The sequence below is a fragment of the Acyrthosiphon pisum genome, chromosome A1 (assembly GCF_005508785.2).
Source record: "Acyrthosiphon pisum isolate AL4f chromosome A1, pea_aphid_22Mar2018_4r6ur, whole genome shotgun sequence".
Classification (NCBI taxonomy): domain Eukaryota; kingdom Metazoa; phylum Arthropoda; class Insecta; order Hemiptera; family Aphididae; genus Acyrthosiphon; species Acyrthosiphon pisum.
In genome coordinates, this window is record NC_042494.1 from 73,506,164 (window position 1) to 73,529,695 (window position 23,532).

General features: G+C 27.4%; 1 protein-coding gene across 1 annotated transcript in view; it reads right to left on the reverse strand.

Annotated features, from left to right (window-relative positions):
• Window positions 1–9,802: 9,802 nt before the first annotated feature.
• The window catches only part of LOC100166094 (neuroendocrine convertase 1), a 51,540-nt gene continuing 37,810 nt past the window's right edge, over window positions 9,803–23,532 (reverse strand). Inside the window, exons 3-14 of the mRNA XM_029487487.1 lie at window positions 22,677–22,781; window positions 20,166–20,366; window positions 16,360–16,509; window positions 14,487–14,655; window positions 14,221–14,393; window positions 13,671–13,880; window positions 12,109–12,209; window positions 11,814–12,035; window positions 11,467–11,630; window positions 10,539–10,672; window positions 10,342–10,467; window positions 9,803–10,277 (exon numbers count right to left, since the gene is read on the reverse strand). Coding sequence (XP_029343347.1) covers window positions 9,975–10,277; window positions 10,342–10,467; window positions 10,539–10,672; window positions 11,467–11,630; window positions 11,814–12,035; window positions 12,109–12,209; window positions 13,671–13,880; window positions 14,221–14,393; window positions 14,487–14,655; window positions 16,360–16,509; window positions 20,166–20,366; window positions 22,677–22,781 — 2,058 coding nt within the window. The 3' untranslated portion in view covers window positions 9,803–9,974. The remainder of the gene's footprint in view (window positions 10,278–10,341; window positions 10,468–10,538; window positions 10,673–11,466; window positions 11,631–11,813; window positions 12,036–12,108; window positions 12,210–13,670; window positions 13,881–14,220; window positions 14,394–14,486; window positions 14,656–16,359; window positions 16,510–20,165; window positions 20,367–22,676; window positions 22,782–23,532) is intronic.

Below are 23,532 nucleotides of genomic sequence, written 5' to 3' on the forward strand. Positions count from 1 at the left end.
AGTGAATTAAATATGAAATGGTGAGACATTTATATAAGAATATTATTACAAAATGAAAATAGATCGATAGCTGTTTTGTAGTTACCTACATTTAATCATATATATATATACCATAAATACGGAGTTATGTTGATTTAGCAAGGAAAGAATTAAGAGTAGTTGTGAGAAGAGAGATAAAAGAGCTGATAATGGAATTAAGATTAGAAATGAAATTAGATAGGATATTGGAAATATTGGCGAATGGAAGTTTTTCTTCGTTTTTCGTTGATTCCAGCATATGATTTGTTTTTGTGCGGAGGTTGAGTGATCGGGACCTTGACTGTTGGGGCACCCGGTAATACTTTTATTTTTGAATCGTCGTTTTTGATTGTCTTGGAAATGGGTCGTTTCAGTTTTTTGGCGACAGGGCAGCCCTTATAGTTTGCCGTATGGCCTCCGGAGCATAAGGCACATTTCGCGGGCAGTTCACGGGACTTTGTGCAATCCACAGTGAGATGAGTCTCACTACATTTACACAGCGAGGGAAGTGTCTGCAGTATGATTTGGTGTGACCGTACATCTGGCATTTTATGCATTGGGGAGGAAAGCGGGATTTCCTTGGCTTAACCATAGGATGTTACTTGGTATTTTTCCTCTATAAGGAAAATCTATGAATCGTAAAAATGTTTTTGTTAATAAGTAACCATGAAAACGAAACATTACGAAAAAATTTTCAGAAACAAAAAAAAACTTGTATCCAGTCCAAAAACATATTTATGTAAATAATATTATTTTAAAATTGAGTAGAAAATCCTAATAATACGTACGTTGCATTGAATTACACAAATTATTATTCCATACCTAACTAAATTGATAGTACCTACGTTTGTTTTTCATATTAAGAGGACGCTACACCCGCATGTATTGTATCGACCGTCTTACAAATGTACAACATAGAAAAATCTGTTTTGCGAGGGATAGAACCACTCAGGTTGTAGTGATAGTTAAGTCTTCAAATTGATATTCAATATAGTTCAGAACATTATCTGTAAAATATCGTTTTTATTTTTTTTACATCATTTATACGAAAAAAGTTATTTTTTTATCAAAATCCATTATTTCTTGTGTTTTTCAAACTCGGTTAACTCTTTTTGTAATTTATTCCAATATCGTAAAAATAAAAACGATATTTCACAGCCCAAATTCTCTGTTTTTCGTGGCAAAAATGTCGTTTCTTAGTTATGACTGTAACTTTCTCGAATCATTCCCGCACAAAGCAATTTTTGCTATGTTTTACATTTGGAAGACAGAAACAACACATGCTCGTAGCGTCCTCTTAACGAGTTTATTTTAGACGATTTGAAGAAAATTATATTAACAAATTATAAACCTAATACAGTTATCGCTAATTCGTATTAAACATACTATTATAAACGTAGTTAGAACAGGGAGTTAAATAATAATAATAACTAAAGAGTAATATATAATATATTATGTCTATATTATGTATATCAGTAATTATGTGTTTACACAATTATACCTTTCAAATATCGCCCACCACAGCAAAGAACGTCGTATCTCTGTTTTAACAATTTTTTTTTTCAAGTTGTCATTATTGTTTTTGTCTCGCGAAGACGGCAGTAACTGCATTTTATTGTATAGAACTTCTTTAATTGTTTTATGCTACTATTAGTTTCGCGGGGAACTACACAAAAACAGTTATGAGAACTTGAAAAAAAAAATTGTGAAAACAGAGATACGACCTTCTTCGCTGATGCGGGCCATATAAACTATACATGTCGATAATAGAAAACCCATTTATAATGTACACTTTATATCGTACGAACAGGTAAGATGATTTTTCTCTATCATGGACAAGTTAAACTATCCTATAAAACTATAGTTATTTGTATTGTTGTTTGATATTTATTTTAAAAGTCCGTAGTAGAACTACTTAATAACAAAAATAGTTATAACGACAAATACATATTGTTAATGGCCTATGAGAAATAAATGTTCTATCTCTTTCGACATTTCCAATTATTCTTAAAGCAACATATATCTGCCAACAATATAGCTTAAGAAAAATTCATCTTATCCTCTACGCTCAGACTGACGGTGTACTGTTTTTTTTTCTAATACAACGTCACAACGATCGATAATGAATTGTAAATTCAATCGGATAATGTCATGTACGTCATATGTATTGTTCTTAACTTGTTCCTAAGTTCCTATAATTTCCTAACCAATAATCAACAATAGTACCTGTACAATAAATTAACAATTAACTTAACGTCTTCATGCGACACAATTGTTTTGCATAATAAATTGTTTTTAACGCGGAATTTAATTCTATCCCCTAAGTTTTGTCAAAACCACTATTAATGCTGGTGGAGTTGTGGATAATAATGTTCAACTGGCTATACTTGGCTACAACCTTGAGGTTATTATAAAATAAAAATGTATCAGTATACAATATACATAGAGACTTTATTTAGTTTTTACTATCTATACTAAATAAAGATGAGGAGCCTATAGTGCCCATCTGTTTAAATATAATTAGTATGAGTGAAATTCAATGTGCACAATTATATAATATATCTGTATTCCACCCCTTATAAAGAATAACTCTACTTGTACAAAAATAACGACTCAAAACAATAAAATTCAACAATAAAAATAGAGACTTAAAAAAAAAAAAATTAAAATAGATGTGCAACTAAAAAAAGCCGTCGAAAAGGTAATCGCTCTGCTGTAGAGTAAGTTTCGAATATACCTCGTCATTAAGTAGGTCACTGTAATGGATGTGTTTAATTTTAATTCAATGATAAGTAATTGAAAACGATGAAAAACGATTCTGAGTGGAGATGGTTTACCAAAGAGTTATTTCAATATAATAGTAATACAGTTTTAACAAATGGTTGTATATTTTTCTTTCGATTATTTTTAAAAGTCTGGGAAATGTCTAGAACCACAAATTATATCCAATTTTAAACCTCCCTTGAAATCGATAATTCTTCTAGAAAAAAAGTATCTTCAGAAACAACATTTTTTAAAATTTAAAAAAATATCACAAATCGTTGTAAGATATTATATACATTCATTGGCGTTCAGAATCCAATATAAATACCCAAAATATGCGCTTATATAACTTGTAGGATATAATACTTTTAAAATAATATGCAAATACATATTAAAATTAATAATATTATAACTTTGCATGTATTTTGTGGAAGTTTAGAAAGGTCCAAACTTACTCACACGCTCAAACAAACTTGACTTGTGCATAATAACGGTGGTTAAAAAATTATTCGTTCACAATAACTAAATAGGTACTTTGTTATATTTTTCTTGATTTAAAGTTTAAAAGTTTCAACACTTTCAAAAGTAATAATATGGAAACTGTCAACCGATATTCAACAGTTGTAATAAAAACATCTTAAATTTCAAGAAGGCGCATTATTATTATCATTATTATTAGTTTGTATATATAATTAATTATATCTCTTATTAACATCGTCAATAATTTAACTATCAATTTCGGTTGTATAAATATTACTTATAATTTTATTTAAAAAAACATATAATATAGCGATATATAGGTAATGGGGACATTAAAACTATTTTTACTATTGCAATGTTACGTTATCCTTCCAGTTGAAGAAATATTTGTCTCACAACACTATTAATACTACATTACTACACCCCCACAACGCATGTTAACTAAAACCATAAATACATATTTTTAAACTTGCACGCGTGACCTGTATTTTTCACAATAAAAAATATTTGCTTGTAAAAAAAACTCATTCAGGAATTTGATATATATTTATGTTAAACCTAGGTAAGTAGATACTCAAATCAGGCGTACTTATTTTATTTTTTTATGTGACAGCTGTACGTATACTACTTGATTTTTTTTACCGTGCCTATCAACTGTCCAAGAACAATCGTCATTAATAGGCTATAGGCACACCCGAATTTTTAATACTTCATAATTTTATTTCATAATTAATGTTCTAACGAACGTGATAAAAATAATCAAATTTATTTAACGATTTCAGAGATAATCTTATTTTATCATTAATATCTGTTGAGGCTTGGGCAACTATGGGTAGTTAGTAATAAGTTTTATTAATAACTTATAACTTATAAGCAATAATCCTATCTTAAAATTAAATACAAGCTATATACCTATAAGCACCCAACTAAAAATGTAATCAAAGTGATATTCATATGACGGGTTCGAGATTTTTAACCATATGGTTCGATGATATCATTGAAACTTCAAGTTTATATTTTGTAATATATGGGTATTAACTGTATATATACATGTACAGAATGTTCCAAATTTCGTCTGACAAAAGACAGATCTGCCCCGTAAGAACCAGTGTAATCCCCACCATTTTTGTCACACGAAATTTGAAAGACCCTGTATATAGGATGCAACCAAAGTGGTGAAACATTGGGAAGGGAAAATTTTACATTTAGTAACCAATTTTTTTAGTTATTCTAACTCATGTTTATGTTTATTTAACTTATATTTATTTATTTATTATTTAATCAATTGACAATTTAAACTCTTGTTTATGTTTACGTTTATATATTTTATGTTTATATGTTTATATGGTTATAATTGTACGTACAAAAAATTGTATATATGGGATTCTTTGACACAAGTATGATAATAACTGTACTTATATATACATTTTTTATTTTTACTGTTAAATTTGCACTTTTGATCACTGATTTTCGTAAACTACAACAACGTATCCAATTTTGTTGTAACCAATTGCACCGTTAACTGAGATTGAATATGGAATTAAATATGAAGTATACATAATATTATTATACAATACAATATTTTTTTCTTAGCATCGATAATTGTGTGATCTTAAAAAAACAATTATTATTAACGATGAGTTGGCTTTTTTCGGATACAAAATTGTTACCAGAAAACGGAGATAAGATTTTTAAGTTTTTTACTTTTTAACAATGCATTTCATTTATTGGTTTATTTATTTTATTCGACCAAATTATTAATTATAATTATTTAAACAAGCAAATATTTTCAATTACCCTTAAAAACTTACATTTTAATTTTGTACATTTGAAAAGATTAATTTTAGTAAATAGATTCATAATATGTATATTGTATATTGTATAGGTAGGTACGAAGATAGATATAGAGTTTAACTGTATTAAAATTATTGTTGAGTTTAACTGTATTAACATTGTGTTAAGTTTTTAATTTTGTTTAATTTATGGCAACCGGTAACGGTTTTAAATTAATTGATTATTTTTTTATTTTTTTTATGTACAATTATTTTATGTGCCTTGATTAATATTAATAAGTAATTCTGATAAACATATCTCTAAATAAAAAAAAAATGCCACGATTGAACAAATTATTTGCATTTCTCTTTTTAACGAACACTTATAAAAAAATTCACCTGTCTGGTTCATGAAAATGCAACTGCAATTTATTTAAATTAAAAAGTATTGACAGAGTTTTATTATTTGTTAATAATGTATTACACGAGCTATACTGCCTACTTTTAGATTCTGAGTGGAACGATGAATGTATTAATTTTACATGATGTGTGTTTTTTTTTTATTTTTTTTTTTTTGTCTGTCATCACCTTTTAGGACAGTAAAAGTTCTTGTATTTTCTTCAACAGTACGTTTTCTGAAAAGAAATCTAATTGGTACTTTGAGGGGTTAAAAGTAAAAATTTCCCAGTAGTTTTCAAAAGCGCCGTGATAAACAAAAGAAAAATTAAGGAAAAACGGGAATTTTACGTAAAATCTGTTTTCGGGAAAATCGATTTTGGTTTTTGATACAACTCTAAAATAAATGACCGTAGGTACATACAATTTTGACTGAATGTTTATATTAGCATTTACTATATACCATAACATTTTTCAAATATTTTGATTTATTTTGAGCTGTTTACGGACATTTTCAGTTTCCATTTTTTTTAGTGAAAAATTAAAAATCCATACTCCCAATTTTTTTTATAATTTCAAATATTGACAAAATACGTAAAAATGACGAAAATTTACAAATTAGTTTTAGTAAGAAATTTATCAAAAATTTTCTTTTCAAATCTAAGATTTGAAAATATAATACAAGATTCCTCATAAGTTTGTCTACTTTTTCTAAAAAAAAAAATGTCTACAAGCAAGTCAAATTAAAATTATAATCATTTAAAGATCGAATTTTGACAACATTTATCAAATTTAAAATTGAATAATTATTTCGTAGTTAAAAATTTATAAAATGTTGAACTTTTATTTCTAAGGATTGAAAATGTAAAACAAGATTCCACGTAAGTAGTTAATTCTATTACCAAAAAATCTAAAAAAATACATAAGATGTTCTTATTATTGTGATTGTATAATATTATTTGTAGGTACTTGAAACTTCTAAAGTATACTATTATATATCAATGATATATATTATTTTTTTGATGTATAACGCGTTATAAATACCTAATGGATATTGTGATATGATTAATTTGGAATTTATTATAGGTACCTATTATAGATAAATTTTTTTTTTAATACCATATATAATTAGTATATAATATGTCTTATACCTAGACTGACATACCATCATCTCCGCTCAGAATCGTTTTTCTTATACAATTATATTATATCATTGAATTTAAAATTAATACCATCCGTTATGCAGTGACCCACTTGTAATCTACTGTACAGCAAAGTGACATCCACTTGCCCACCTTTTTTAATTTGTACTCTTTGAATTTGTAGCATAATTAATTATTTTTACGAAAACATTAAATTTACAAAATTGACCTATTCGTTATTATTCATTATAATATTATAATATTATTCACCTGTCAAACAAACCATTGCTGATTCTTCGTATTATTCAAAAAAATTAATTTGATGAAATTAAATGAAACAAAATAATTTTTAAATCACATTTTTAGCTTATAATTTTACAAATGAAAATCAAAATAGTTTAGGTATAACATGTAAGTTTGAAACTTGCAAGTAAGTAAACGTTTATAATTTCAATTGAAAAATTTATTTTCCAAAAAATAGTGTTACTGATCAATAAAAATTCTGTATTTCAATAGATTAGATCACAAAAGATGATAAGCTCAAAAAAAAAATGTTTGAAACCGAAAAACTGTGATTCAATTTAATAAAATCCTGTGCACCAAATCCATATAATTTCATTTCTAACTTTAAAAAACGATGAATGCATTTAGTAGGTCAGTTAATGCATCAGAACACATATAACATCTCCAATAGATGGGAACCTACTACCTACGTATTTCAAGATACAAAAAATAAAAAAATAAATCGCTTTATGTTCATAATATTACATACGCATATTTCATATTTCATACAATTAAATCATCAGCAGTAAGCACTACACAATAAATAATAATATACAATATGCATCTACAAAATATTATAGGTATATGCGATCTGTGTATTTTACTTTCCAAACATTGTAATATTGGCTGTATATAATTGAATTCGTTACGTTTTTCTGGAATACTTGAAGCGTATAGGTAACTCATAAATATCAAACATATTTTATTCTAGTTAATATAATAATTTAGCATTCGAGTGGTATATTATTATGTGAATTCTTTAAACCCGTTCGCGTATAATATTTTTACTTGTACCATCGCGTACCTATTCATACACGAATTATTATTAATATATATTAATATAATGATATTGCATTATGTTTAGTAATAGTGATATAATACCCGTCTCAAGTACCCACTCGAATATCGATCAGATAAAATACGTAATATGATAATGTGGGTATCAAATACATATCTAAAGTGCCTTAAGTTAAAAACATATTATTATACCTTTACTATATATTTTATAAATTGTTTACCCGTGCATATTATATAAGTGTATTATAGTTAAATACAATAATTATTGTACGATATTATCTGTACTATTTTCGTAACATGATATTTCTGACCACTCCATGGTCCATATCCACTGCCCACGGACATAAAATAAATTAAAATTTTATTTTTTATTTCTGTCTTAAATTTCACCTTAATCCAATAATAGTTTTTATAAAACGTTTTTTAAATGTGAAGATTTTTAAATGAAAAAAAAACATTTGCCGATACGCCATAATAATTAATGAATATTGTATTTTTTTTTTTTTTTAATAATAGATAAAATATATATTATTGACACTTATTACACAATTAATATTCACATTATTCTATAATAGTATGATATTATGATAATTATTATTGTTCTAATTAATAGAAGTTCTTCACAAGTGTTTAACATTTATTATACAAACGGAAACGGAGTGCAGTGTATTCGAAAATAATTATAATACGTAATAATATTATTGTCGTTATGTATTTACCTGCAGTATAGAATAGAACAAACCAACTGTACGAAAATATATTAAAATGTGCGAACGAACAGATAATATAATACTATTTTAGGTTCCGTTTTACATAGTAGACATCGCGACAATTTACAATTTACCTACAACATTCGTCCATATGATTTCTGTCGGCTTGTATGATATTTGTTTAGGTGTACGTTAAACGTCTATACTTGATTACACGTTATTAATTCGTCAGACGTACCTATTTGGGCTTGATGACGGTACAAGTGTCGACCAATAATGACACGCGCTCGTTAGTCAAATGTTTATTACGAATTTTTTTTCATTGTTTTTTCGTCACACTTCTGCTTTGGCGGCTCGTAAATAATGAGAAGAACAACACACGCGAACAAAGGTATGTTACCTACGACCAATTATATGAATTCAATTTTGTGACATCTTTATGTCCCCGCCAATGTTTAGTGCTTTCTAAGAATTCAAGATAATATTATCCCCCCCCCACACACACACACACACACACACACACACACACACACACACACACATACACACACACACATACACAACACCATTCGATTAAGACAATATTAATATTACTATAGTGTTGTCCTCTTTTAAACAATAATCAGCCATAGACTGCTTGGTAAACATAATCAGCTAGGTATACGACAATAATATGTCTTATTAAATTCACCAAAGTCGTTAAGAGTATATCCAAACATATTATACATTAATGATTTAATTTTTACTTTAGGTGCCTAAATATTATATTCGTATACAAATTAAAACTTTGACTAAAAGTTTAAAACATTCCTATACGGCATATACTTCATAAAAAAAAAATTAACTAACCAATTTGTATATATCACGATAATATATAATAGCAGAAAAATATTTCGATTTAGATATTATTACCGAATCACCCGCACGAATAACTATACAAATGTTAATAAATCATTCATTACAAATTACATTGTTGTGTTCTTTTGCAATAGTTATCAATTTGATTTTTGAACTTATAATTATTATTCCCTTTATTTCATAGTCAGAAGTCCATTATTTTCAATTTATAGAACATTAATTATTTAAAAACATGCATGCATGCATGCATGCAATGTTAAATTCCGTTAATTTAGTGTTCACAGCAGTTTATACATAAAAATTAAATTTAAAAATGATTTAATATTTTAAAAATTTACCTCGTGTGACATTTTTATATGGGTTCCCTCTTTGTATTACAACTAATGTTAGTTTTAGGAAAATATATTGGATTTAATAATTTTTACGAATGAATGTTTAATATTATGTTTAAAAAACGCATCAAAATGTAATTATAATTTTCATACAATGCCTTCAGGTAAAAATACAAATTAGAAATTTAAAATATAATAATTATCGTTGTGAATGTAGTAATTATAATATCTATAGAAAATAAATGACATTATAGTAAACATGAATTGTGTTTATTAACTACAATTTAATATCAGATAAGGTAAATAAATCAATTTAAGAAATTAAAAATGTATTTAGTGAACATCGCGGTAGATATTAAATTAATTATAAATTAGATAATCGCGTCACACTTTATACACTGAAAAATAATTTTCAAAACTTGTTTAGAGATCTAAATCGTTATCTCTGTCAAATAATTCACTGTCTAAATCGATAGCTGAATTCATGATATTCGATGTAATATTCTGTAAAATTTCTTCTTCATGATTAGCAGCTTCTTCTTCCATTTCCATTATTAAGTTTTGATTTAACATTTGGTCATCTTGAATTTGATTTTTTATTTCTTCTACTATTTGGAATTCTTCCATATTAATTGGACTCGAAACATACGGTCTTTTCTGGACCTTAGGTTTTACAAGACTTTTTCCCTTACTTTGACTAAGATTTGAAAATCTAGGTGTATCTCCCTGTAAGAAGCAACGTAAATTAAAGTAATTTTTCATTATAATACAACATATAGTGGATACCAACCGGTTTCGCTAATTTGAAATCATCATATGGTCGAGGACCATTTTGATAAATTTTTGGTGGATCTTTGGTTCCGTGCAAAGATAAAGTCATTTCAGTAATTATACCTTTGTTGGATGAATCACCAGTCTGCATTAACAACATATATCGATTAACCATTTGTATTAAATGCTAATTAAATCAAAAACATGTATATATACCTTATCAAAAATATCAATGACGAAATTTCCTTTTGGAGATTCTCCCCAGAAAGCGAGTATTGAAAATGTCCATCTTCCTAATCCATTAGCATTAAAGTCTTTTGGTCGATTTTCCAGGACTCGACATTCCGTCCCTATACAAGTAAATATATCATTAGAAATTAGTATATAACGAATATATTGTATTGTATACAAATTATAGTAACGTAATATGTGAGCTCAGTAAATGTATCTTACACACTTTACTGGTAACGATAAATACGTACATTTAAAATTGACTATTTACTTACCAAAATGTTGCTAGAAATTTTTACATTGCTTTCAATTTAATAAACAAAATATACAATAATACTAGTCACTAGACTTAATTCCTTGAACCGCTTAAAGACAGATGATAGCGACACTGCTATAATAGAATCAATTATCATTCAACTCCTATAGTTTCTAAAGTTTCAAATATTTAATAAATAATACAATAATTTAACAAAATTAATTCTAAAATAAAATTTTAACATTTACAATTATTCCGAAATTCACGTAAATTTACTTGTAAACTACACATTTGGATTTTTAGATTAGTCTTAATAGTTTATAGCATTTAAGGTATTAAAATAAAATTTGAATTACTGATAAAATTGGTGACAAAAAATCATAGACATTAGTAGAATAGACCATGGACATTAGCTGTTTTACGTGTAATATATTGAAGCTAACATGTTTGCGAGAGAGACAGACAATGCAAGGTATTATTGTTTGCATATGATAAGTTATAATTTCTTTGACAAATTTGTAGATTTATATGGACATGATATATTGTTAGCCTAATAGCCTCATATATTTTGTATCATTCTTGATCTATTATTATTTACGCAAAAACTCACAAACGCTAATACAGAACAAAGTCACAACTTATAAAAAAATATATTACCTAACGGTGATTTCATTGCTATTTGAATATCTCCTCTTTTTGGATAAGACATTGTTAATATTAACTGTACATATTCCAAGTATTTTATTTCACCAGTCATTCCTTCGCAGCCATTCGAGTGCACGGTAATACGGGCGGCACGATCTCTCGATACAGGATAACCTCTAAACAAATACAATTTATTATTAAACTAATTTACTAATAATATTAATGAATGACAAATTATTTTTTTAGCTATACTTTAAGGTTTTGTTTGATAATATGTACAATATTATAAATATTAATTTAAAAAAAATTATATGATCGTTAAAATCGTTATGAATTTATTTGTTGCGTTCGATACCTACCTGACCTTAGGCATACGTATACCACACGACGACATCTCAGGCACGTTTTCCCATTTCATAGCTTCTTGGACTAGCTTGTAAGCATTCACTAAGCCGAACCCAAAGTCGACGGAATAATAGAACCCGGCTTTGTTCCTGTTCCATCCGTAGTTATCACTCAATGGCACCACCTGAGATGTCCAAGCTATTAGATGTTGCACGTCCCTCCATGTCAGTTCAGGTCTTGAAATAATTAAAAATTATAATTAATTTACAATCGAATAGTTTGAGTGTTTGAGCTCATCATAAATATTACTTGGCCGACAGAGCTAACGCTATAATACCAGACACCAGTGGTGCAGCTGCAGACGTTCCAGTATGTTTGTCAGTACATTTTCCGTTTACATCGGCAGTCAACTAGATTAAAAGAAATTAATATTAATTTTTTTATTTTTACTAGACAAAACATCATTAAATATATATTTACTAAAATATATTTAATCCATTATCCGATTGTTTTCCAAGTAAAAAATTAACTCGATAATTCTTATATTACAGTTGTTTTAATTATATAAATACAAATTAAGAATACTATATAATATATAATAGTAATGAATAATAATTTATTTCTCTACTATTATACATTGTACATATTTAGCCATGGGTTTATGTACAATACATATTATTATGTGTAGGTATATATTTTTTTAATATAATTACAAAATATATTTTAAATTGAAGTATAATATTTTTAAAATACAGTTTTTAGTCAACCAAACTTCGATTTTCTCTAACCACTTATGGCGGTTATGAACAATAAAAAAATGAAAATGAAATATTAATAATTGACAATTTTACCAACTCAAAAGTTAAAAAATTAAATGTTTGTAAAGTTAATACAAAAATAAAATAAATTAAAACCCAGTATAATATTATTTATTTTGTTGGACATTTATTAATTATTGACTTATAGTCTTAGCAATTTTATTGGAAGATAATATAGGTCTCAAAGTTGCACATAAATTGTCCATATAAATCGCAATAATCACTAAGGTTAATTTCTAACGCTAGGTAGATAACAGAATAACTGACTTAAACTAAAATTATCGTGGACGATAACACCATCTGTTTTAGATTCAGCAAACACATAAGAAAAGATTTTATAAGTTTATCACTTAATTTTAAAATTAAATAGATCGAATGAACATTTGAGAATTAAGAAACGCTGTTATTGATTATTATCGAATCCTTCCTCGTGCTATTAATAATGTTGTACTTTACGATACTATATTTCCTGTATAGTATAAAATATTAAAATATACGTCGAATAGCATTTTCTTTGAAATAAATTTAATATTCATACACAGAGCGATCAATTTAATATGATACAGTTTTTATTTCTATACAATTCATACAGAATTATGCTTCGAGTTCTACACTATATTTAGTTTTCGTTTTTTTTTTAGTAAGTGCGTCTTATTATGTGTTCTTTTGTACCGCCTTAGAGTTAATATACGCGTATTACTTAATTAAATCATTCGATTATTCGAGTAACGTATTTTACGTTACTTTATTTGTAAAGTACAGTATTTTTTTTTATAGCACTGGTAATATTATGTACAATGGTCAACGACTAATTAATATTATTAACTGGATATTTCAATTAGGTAGGTAAACAAAAAAATAATATTGAATAATTTTACTAATTAACGTACCTATGTCGTATAATACCTATATGTATATGATTATATTTTAGGGCCTTTTAAACTGAAATGCACGGTAGGCATTTTAGAGCCAGTTCCACCCTGATGACACACCCTATTACCGGTGTATATACAAAGACCCAAGACCCAATATTATTGAGATGCATGTACCTACCACGTTCTTTTCTTGTCCAGAACCACTGTATGCAGTAGCCATGATCGAAGCACATCTTTCGGAATAGTGTGCTACGTGACCACTATCATCGCAACTAGCAACCACTATGGTATACATGGAATTTACATAACCATCGCAAGCACAGTTGTCGCCTTCCGTTTTTCCATTTCCCGCGGCGAACACATAAATAGCTCCTTTTCCGTCCCGACCCTAAAACCATGTGAGTTTTGATTGAGTTTAATATTATGAAAAACAATTTTAAATCGTATTGGTACTTGTTTATTTTTTAACGTAGTTTATATTTTAACTATATTATTATCTAATGATGTGAATAATAATATTATACTAATTGACCAATGTAATATTATAACGATAAGAATGTTATTATTACAAGTTAGGTATGTAGTAAATAGTAATTATTGATAACATATTCTGCAATCTGTGTATAATATTGCAATAGTAAAAGTGAAATGTATCTATTGCAATAGATAAAAAAAATTATAAATATTATATATATATAGAACGGAACTTTATCTTTTAGCTACTTTACTTGATGTATGCCTTTTGAAAGCGCTCTTTTTACAATATCTGTCAAATGTTCCATAAACGTTCCGGTATCTGCAGGACCCCATGAATTACTATAAATGCACACATAATTACGAGCATATTTTAATGCTTTAGCTTCTCTAGTGTCTGTCGACCCATCGTCCAAAAACTTAATGCCTAAAATAAGATATATTATTATTTGTTAATATTTATGTTTAAGTTCAACAAACTCTTTCAAATTTCATTAAATCGTACAAACATCCTGTTTACCTCCAAGATTAGCACCATGGGCTGTTCCTACGCCACATATTCCATTATCTGGCTGCATAATTATTTCCCCGGCACATCTAGTTCCATGAGCTCTATACGCTCCATTTTCATCTTTATCGGGCATAATATTATTATTATTCGAAATACAATTCCAACTTATGTCAGGATTCTGAAATTAATATTTCAAACTAATTATTTACAATCATAGATTATATTATATAATTGTAATTATAGATTAATATCAAACGTATTGAAATTACATAATAAAATGTACCTAGTAATAATATATTTAATTATTTACTTTACAACCATCAAATAAAAAAAAGCGTGTAAGTGGAAGTCACTTTGCTATACAGTAGGTTACAAGTGGGTGACTGTTAGTAATGGATGGTGTTAAATTCGAATTTAATGATAATTTATATAATATCATTATAAACAAAAAACGATTCTGAGTGGAGAAAAATAATTGTGAGCATATAATTTTAATATTTTTCAACTGTCATTCTAACAATATATTAGGAGTCTTGTATTAAATTTACAAGCTTTTTTCAAAAATTTTATTGACATTTATAGAAAAAAAACTAAAAAAATTGTAAACTGAAAATAGCTCGTCCGTCAATATCTCAAAATAATTAAAATGAATTTGAACATTTTATGGTGTATAGAAAATGCTAATATAAACATCCAGTGAAAATTTACTAAAGTTTAAAATCGAATTATTATTTTGACTACTTATCATCTACACAGACACAAAAAATTTAAAAAAACAACAACAACCACACATCATTGTAAAATCAATACATTCATCACTCAGCTCTGAATCTAAAATATTACACTTGTCACTTGTATTGTAAATATATAATTGTAATGTATCGTATACAGAACTAATACTATAAGAACTAAGAAGTGTACAATTACATGCAAATAATATAAGATCAAACAGATTAATTAATGTAGTAGTATTAATAGTAATACTTAATATACAATATAATATGTTATGATAGTTATTATAACTTCATTACTAAGCAAAATTACAAACATGAAACATAAGACATTTCCTTTCAAAAGGGAAACTCTATTTAAATGCATGTGTTTGTGTTTAAAATTAATTTCCTTTACCAGCAGTTCTATCAGTAGAGTAATTATACATATAAGAGGAATCAGAGGCCGGATGCAGTCAACAGTCAAACCCAGGTCCGGACGCTTAAGGGCCAAAAAACAAAATGTTTTTTTTTAAGATGGTGCTATACACCCGAATGCGTACTCTCCGTCTTACAAACTCATAACATATAGAAAATTGTACGCTCAGCAGATCACGTTTAGCTCTGTTAGTTTAGCAGTTATATGAATTGACCTCTTATAAAATTTAAAAGTAAGATTATTATATAGAGATCTCATGGGTTTTTTTTAATATTTTAATTTCAAAGCAAGTTATGAGTATTTTAAAATTGTAAATTGTTTGTACAATTACCTACTTACTAAAATATGACAATAAAGAAATATTTGATTTATAAGCAGTCTTTATATTTTTATAAAAAATTCTTTCAAATCTAACATATTATTATTTGTATATTATCAAATGAAACCAATAAAACGTGTGTCGTTATTATCATCTAATAATTAGGTGATGAGCTAAATATATTATATTATATGCGTATACCTATATATGCGCAACACGATTAGAAAAAATTGATTGGCATATAGAAAATTAGTAATTAGTAAAATTACTAAGGCTATAATCAGTACCTTACTAAGTAAGCTGGTTAATAAACATAGTATTAACTTCATCGTCATTTTTTTAAATCAATGTTTTACAAAATATATCCATTAAATTACATGCGCAAACTTTAAATTTAAAAAGTTCTTAACTCACAAATTTTGGTAATATTTCTGGATGCGTCCATTCTAATCCATCATCTGGTACTGTAATATTCACACCTTTTCCTGTAATTCCGAGTTCAAAAAAGACTGGTACTATATTCATATCAAGTACGGGATCCTTTACGTTAGTTCGTATATCTTGCTGAAAATGCGTAATGCGCAGTATAAACTTATAATTATGATTACTAACATAATGAATATGGATATATTATTACTATGGTAAGGGAGGGAAAAACCAAGGCCATGTAAACCTCCTAGGACCAAAAAAAATTCAACTTCATGTATTTAATTTATGAAGTTTAATTATGGGTTAGTAACAACAATTTCAGAAAAATCTTTAAAATCTATAATTATATTAATTGTTAAATTAATAATTAATATTACTTTTCACAAATACAAAACTCTAACATTAAATTAGGTATATTAATTAATGTAGCGTATGACTTATGGGAATTTAAAATGTACATGTCATGTAAAACTCAAATAACTTATTATTTTACATGATGAACTTTAAACTCAAACCCTTAAAAATAATAGTTAATACCTACCTACATGAGGCTATTTCACTTTAACGTACATTTTATAAAACCTTTTAACTAATAAATAATCATACGACTTTTGAAAGGTTAGTATTGTTATTTTTATCTCATTAGTGTGCAAACTTGTATCGATTTCTGTTCCTCAATATTGTTCATAATAGGTATTAGTCATGTAGTCACTAGTCTGTTTATATAAATAATATTTAATAATTTTGATATTGTTCAAGCTAGAAAGTTTGTATCTATAAGTTTTGATTAATTTTCAAATGTCTACTTACTCGTTAATTAATGGTAAATAATAATATTTATATTTAATTTAAGTTCCGATTTCTTAGCAACAAGTGGATTGTGGACGCAGCAAAAAGCTTAAGTTCATACAACAGTTCAATACAATGGCTATACGTCGGGTACGAGTATAAAGGGCTTAAAAGAGTAAGTTAAAAACAATGCTTCAAATAAATGTTTATTTTTTTTTCAATAAGACAAATTTTACCATTAAAATACTGCAGAATATGTATTAGAATTCCAAATACAATCGAATTACTACAATAGACATTATTGTTCGTCACAAATTCACAATAGTAATATTTCATTATATGTAACAACAATATCTACTAAAATGCAACAAAATAGCTAAAACCAATAATGCCGAACAATATTAATAAAGTAAGTTAATATACACCTCTACACTGCCCCTATCAGGGACTCTGAAGCATTTCCAACTAGGCAGCCACTTAACACCGGATAGGTATACATTATATTATATTGTAATATAATATCGAAATTGTTGAAACTATATCATAATTTTTTCATCGTTTTATTGTTGAAATACTAACAATCAAGAATAATGTCGACACCGTATAAAAAATACCTAATATTTAAAACCAGCACAGCCTGACAAAATATAAAATCACGTACTCCCACCGGCCACGATTACATACATACCAGACTCACATATTACCTATGCTCCAAGTACTAAGCATCTCAACTATAAAATTAAGGAAGCTTCCCTACACCACTAATCTCATATATTGGTCGGATAAGTCACCTGCAAACTACCAAAGACCCCCCCCCCCCCCCGTCATAGATGCTTTCTATTGGCATTCCCTATATTGACTATTCTAATGAAATAATTAACTTGGTGACGCACACACTCTACGCCGAGTATTATTATTTCATTCCTCCCATGTTTATATCCTAGTGATTTGAACTAAAAAGACGTTTGGCTGTTCTGTATTTACATTTTTAAAATTAAAGGTCTTCGATTTATTTACGGAAATCCTTAATGTTAACGCTGTTCAAAAATAACGTAGAACAACTCTAGTTACAATCTATACTCTTCTGAAGAGTCTCTTCACTAGGGTTAAAGGTATAGTAGCAGCATATCTTGATTTCTGCCCATCTCTTTGTTACAAAGAGATTTTGAGTAATAGATTCAAACGTCACTGTATTATATCCTCTAGGGCAGTGATCTCAAACTAAAATTACCTACAGGCCATATATTTTTTCAAAAAAAATTCACGGGCCAACTTTTAAGTGTCATTTTTATACTTATACACTAAAAACTTAAGACAAAATGAAGGCAAAAATATATACAAAATCCATTTCTTTAAATGTGACTTAATATATTATGAAATTACTTACAAGTAATAATAAAACATGAACGTTAGATAATATTTTATGTATTTATGATGCGTAAAAAAAATTAACAATTTTAACAATTTTTTTTATATTTTTGTTAAAAATGTATTTTTATTGCGGGCCACATAAAAAGGGTAAGCGGGCCGTATGTTTGAGACCACTGCTCTAGGGCTATCTCAACACGTCAATGGTGCGATTCAATACGGCACGTTGGACTTATCGTCAATTTCAATATTATACTCATTCTCCAGCATGCAAATCACAGAGTTCATAAAAAACATATCTCTTGTTCTTATTATAATTAAGGAAAATAAATAAAAACAGTACCTAAGAAAATGTGTATGGTATAATATCAAGCATCGAATTCACCCTGTTAATACATCGAAAAAAAAAAATTCCAAAATACAAGGTTGTCGAACAAGAGCAGTGGCGAGCGGGTATCCTCATACGAAATACGAAAGTGTATACGTATAATAAATATTCATACGAATAGTATATAAGAAAACCACACTGAGACGTTTGACTATCTCTATAATTTATGACGCATAACTACCGGTGTAGTCTCATCTTTCTCTCAATACACGTGGTCTTAATTCCATATCCTCTTTCATACGCACTACCCCGTTTTACCACTCATATCTATATACCCTTTACTATTATTTATTTTTAGTCCAACATTATAATAATTTGTTAAATACGTAAATACGTACCTTTGTTTATTATATTGAATTTGAGCGATGTACCGAAAATAAAAATAAATAAAACAGTTTTGAATTTATATAATGCTTATAATTAATATTATTAAGTAAAATAGTTTTGGGTACCTAATTGAATTTATTTTCGGTAGATTGCCCCCTACATCTGCAGTTATGCCTATATTTACCATTTAGAATTTAGATAATGTTGTTATTTCGACAGTTTATGTTCCAGAGTTTATTTTAAAATTATAACATTTTATAAATAATAAAATCAATGTTTCTACTACAGTAAGTTTGCTAAATCTGATAACAAGCAATCAAACAGTGTTAAACCAAAATAAAGGAACGATAATCAACAGTATAGTACTATAGTGCACATATAGATATAGTAAGCCAGCAATAAATGAGTATTTTCGGTAGAATACACTTCAATCCTTTTAATCCCCCCCCCCCCTCCACACTTAGATGTGTTTGAACGCATTCGTAATTTAGTCTTCAAATATAACAAGTATATAATTAGTATATTAATATTATAGTATACTCGACGCAACAATAATTTTATGTGGTTTAACTGTTAAAGTAATCAATAATCATCTATGTAATTATTGTTCATCAATTCTTAATACAAACATTCAACTAAACAAATTAATTTGTTGATAACATATTTTTTTCTAGTCAGTACACGGTGTAGAGAAGATATATCTTCTTTACAACGTGAGTCAGCCATACATAGTGATTAGTGAATAGTGATTAGATTAAAAACTCAGAGTACCTAATATAATATTTATGTCTAATACTATTTAATAGTATTGTGCGTTGATGTAAACTTACATGGTAATCGTCTAACCACAGAAATATGCGATTCCATAAAATATAACTTTTCTTTATAAATAAAGCTTAAAAAAAATGCTCATACTTACAAAGTACCACATATCAGGCCAGAATTCATCATTAAATGAATCTTCGTAGTTACTGTGTGCTTGGGTGTCTCGAGAAATCACGTGACTATTATGTTCTACGCTGTTACTTCTTGGTACAACGAACCGTGGAACAACTTGTCTAGGTTGAACTACACCACGGTAGGATCTTTCTTTCACAGCTTCTTGGTTTGCAACTGTTACCTTTAAATAACAATTGATATTTTTAGTGCATTAATAACATAAACAATGAATATGTAGCAAACATAAAAATCTATACATATTTTGTCCAATTCATGTACCTATCGTGTTATACTGTTATCAAGTATTGTCAGAATAATGACATAATATTATTATGCATTTGAACAATGTTTTTAGTTTTTCTGAATGGTGACTGTGTGATAAGGCCAGAGAGTGATAAGACTCACTTCTAAGAGGTTAAGCAATACAATACAAAATAATGTGAAAAACAAAACAGTGACACTGTACCTAACTTTTTAAACTTTTTTCTATAAATTTGAATTAGAATTTCCTAAATTAAAAAGCTAAAACATTCAATACAAGACTATCTCATATGTTATTCTTACAGAAATTAAAAAATATCAAAATACATCATCACATTTTTTTTCATAAGCATTTGAAGCTCAAATATTTACGAAATTAGTCAAAACCACGAAAATGTGTATAATACATAAGATTTTTAATTGTAAGTAATACTTAAGACTTGAAAATGCAATGCGACTGTGTCCATGTTTATTTCTTGGAATTGCAACTAATTCATAATTTATTTTAAATAAATATTTTCATTAGTTCAAAAATATAATTTCTTCAAATTAAAGTAAAAGCGTAACAACTTTATTTCAATCAAAGATTAATACCAAGAAAGAGAAAAATATATTTATAACATTTTAATTATAACTTATTAAACCCTTAATAATTGGTAGATATCATATTTCGAAATATTCGTTGTTTAATTGCCTAATTAAGTTAACATAATAATTGGGAACTATTTGTATTTTTATTTATTATAACATCTAAGATCTAAATAAAGCAAATAAAGTAAAGTTAAAGTAAAAATTATAACAAGCCTTATATCAAAAATGTAGGTATTTACCGGCCAAACATCAAACACAAGTACAAAAATTCTCTATCAAATATCAACATCTCTCGTCTTAAAGTAGAACTATTTAATTACGACTGAAAACTTTTCGCTGTTTTTGCTAGGTACCTACCTCTGTCGATTTAATATACTAATATGTAATAAAATATATAATATGTATTTATTCATTGTAAGTTTATTTAAAACCCCTCCCAAAAATATATCCTGGTTGCACCACTGAATCCAATGTTTAAAGTTTAAACTTTAGACCTAACTACTAATCGCGAATCCTTTATTATGTAGAAAAGCAGCAGTGGCAGTGCCTTAGCCAGAAAAAAATGTTGGGGGGCACTTAATTTTTTTTCTCTAGCCTTTGAAATGCTAGAATATCTAATTATGACCTCTTTGTTCATAAAATGTATCTACTACTCATTTTATGACTATATTATATTTATGTTAACAATTATGGTACCTACATTGGCTACATTTTAATACAACAATGTATTAATATTATTGTAAACCATAGGTTAATGTATTCATCAATATTATTATCATTATATCAAAATATGTTGTAAACAAAACATTCCATTTTTGGTTCGAATACTTATTATTAAAATTAATTAACAAAAATACAAGACTATATTAGGACTGTTGAAAACTGGTAGTTTTTTAGTGCGATTAGATCAATAATTGGAAAAGAATATACTTCCAGAAATCCAATTTTAATTTCGAAAAAAACATAACAATTTCTCCGCTTTTTGTGTGTTTTGTTGGAAGCAAATTCAAAAGTAAAAGTGAATTTTGAAAAAAAAAAAAAAAATTACTCTGGTACTATAATACTAATTAAACAATACTACAGATCATAGATCCATTTCCTACATAATCTAGAAAAGAGATTAAGGAATTCAAATGTATGTTTTCAAAATTAAAATAGCCAAAAGGGCTTTTGGTACTGGGTGAATTTGTCTTCCTTTTTTTGGGAGTTTTGTAGCACATGTAAGTTGAACATTTTTTTATCACAATATATAGTGACGTAACTGCGCGTATGTACTTTACTGGGGTTCAAGAATCTTAGCCGTCGTTTATATTAAACTACATAAAGCGTTCGGGGAACTCACACACTAATGATCAGTCACTACACACAAAGATATAGTACTAACAATGGATGTACAATATTTCCTAAATCCAACCTCTTCAAAATGGTTCACTTCGACAGCCTTAACTTTTAATTTTTATCAAACATATAATATAATATAAAACAAGCTAAAAAAAATTTCGGGGGGGTGGGGGGCACGTGACCACAGTGCCCACCCCCTGGCTACGGCACTGAACAGTGGTACCTTACTTAAAATATGTTGAAATTTTTAGGTAGGTACTAAAAATATACAATTTCTAATTAAATGACAGATACTTACAAATTCATGGTTATTTAATCGATGCGTTATACCCTCATTATTATTGAACAATTTGGGTGGAATATCAGTTTTAGTCATACGATGAAAACCATCGTTATCAGTATCCTATAATAACATTAAAAAAAACAAAATCATCAATAAATATTTGTTTTGTCTTTCTTTCATTTTTTTTCTTAATATTATAAATATAATTAACAATAACTAATTTATTATTTACCTATTTAAAATAATAATATAAAAGTAGCTATAAAAACTTAATATAATATAAACATTATTACATAATATTATAAATAATATTATAGCACACAGCAATAAATGAAATTAATAACACGAAGCAGTGGCGTAATTGAAAATGTTTCATGGGAGGGGATCAAAATAAATTTGTATGGCAAACTTGTAGGGGGCTTTGCCCGTAATACATCATCAGATTTCTCTGTTTCTTTAAATAATATACAAAAATTGTGTAGGTAAAATTATTATTAAATATTATGCATTATTAATTATTATTATAAATTATTAAATTCTATTTTTTTTAATAAACTCATTCAAATTTTTTATAAAAATTAATATGACATAGATACCTAATAGCTGATTGAATAAAGTGACTGCAGTTAAATTTTCAATTTATTTTTTAACTGGTGTTTATTTAATTTTGAATAATTTTAGCGCGAGTTGTAATACTAATTATAAATTATAATAAGTGTATAAAATACATCGTACATATTTTGTACGATTTTAAAACATTTAGTTCCGGGCCTAATAATGTTTAGTATTTTGAATAATTTAAAATTGTAATACCTACGTCAATTCCAAGCTTCTTTTTAAAAAAATTCAATGGAGTACTACTAGTTTCTGG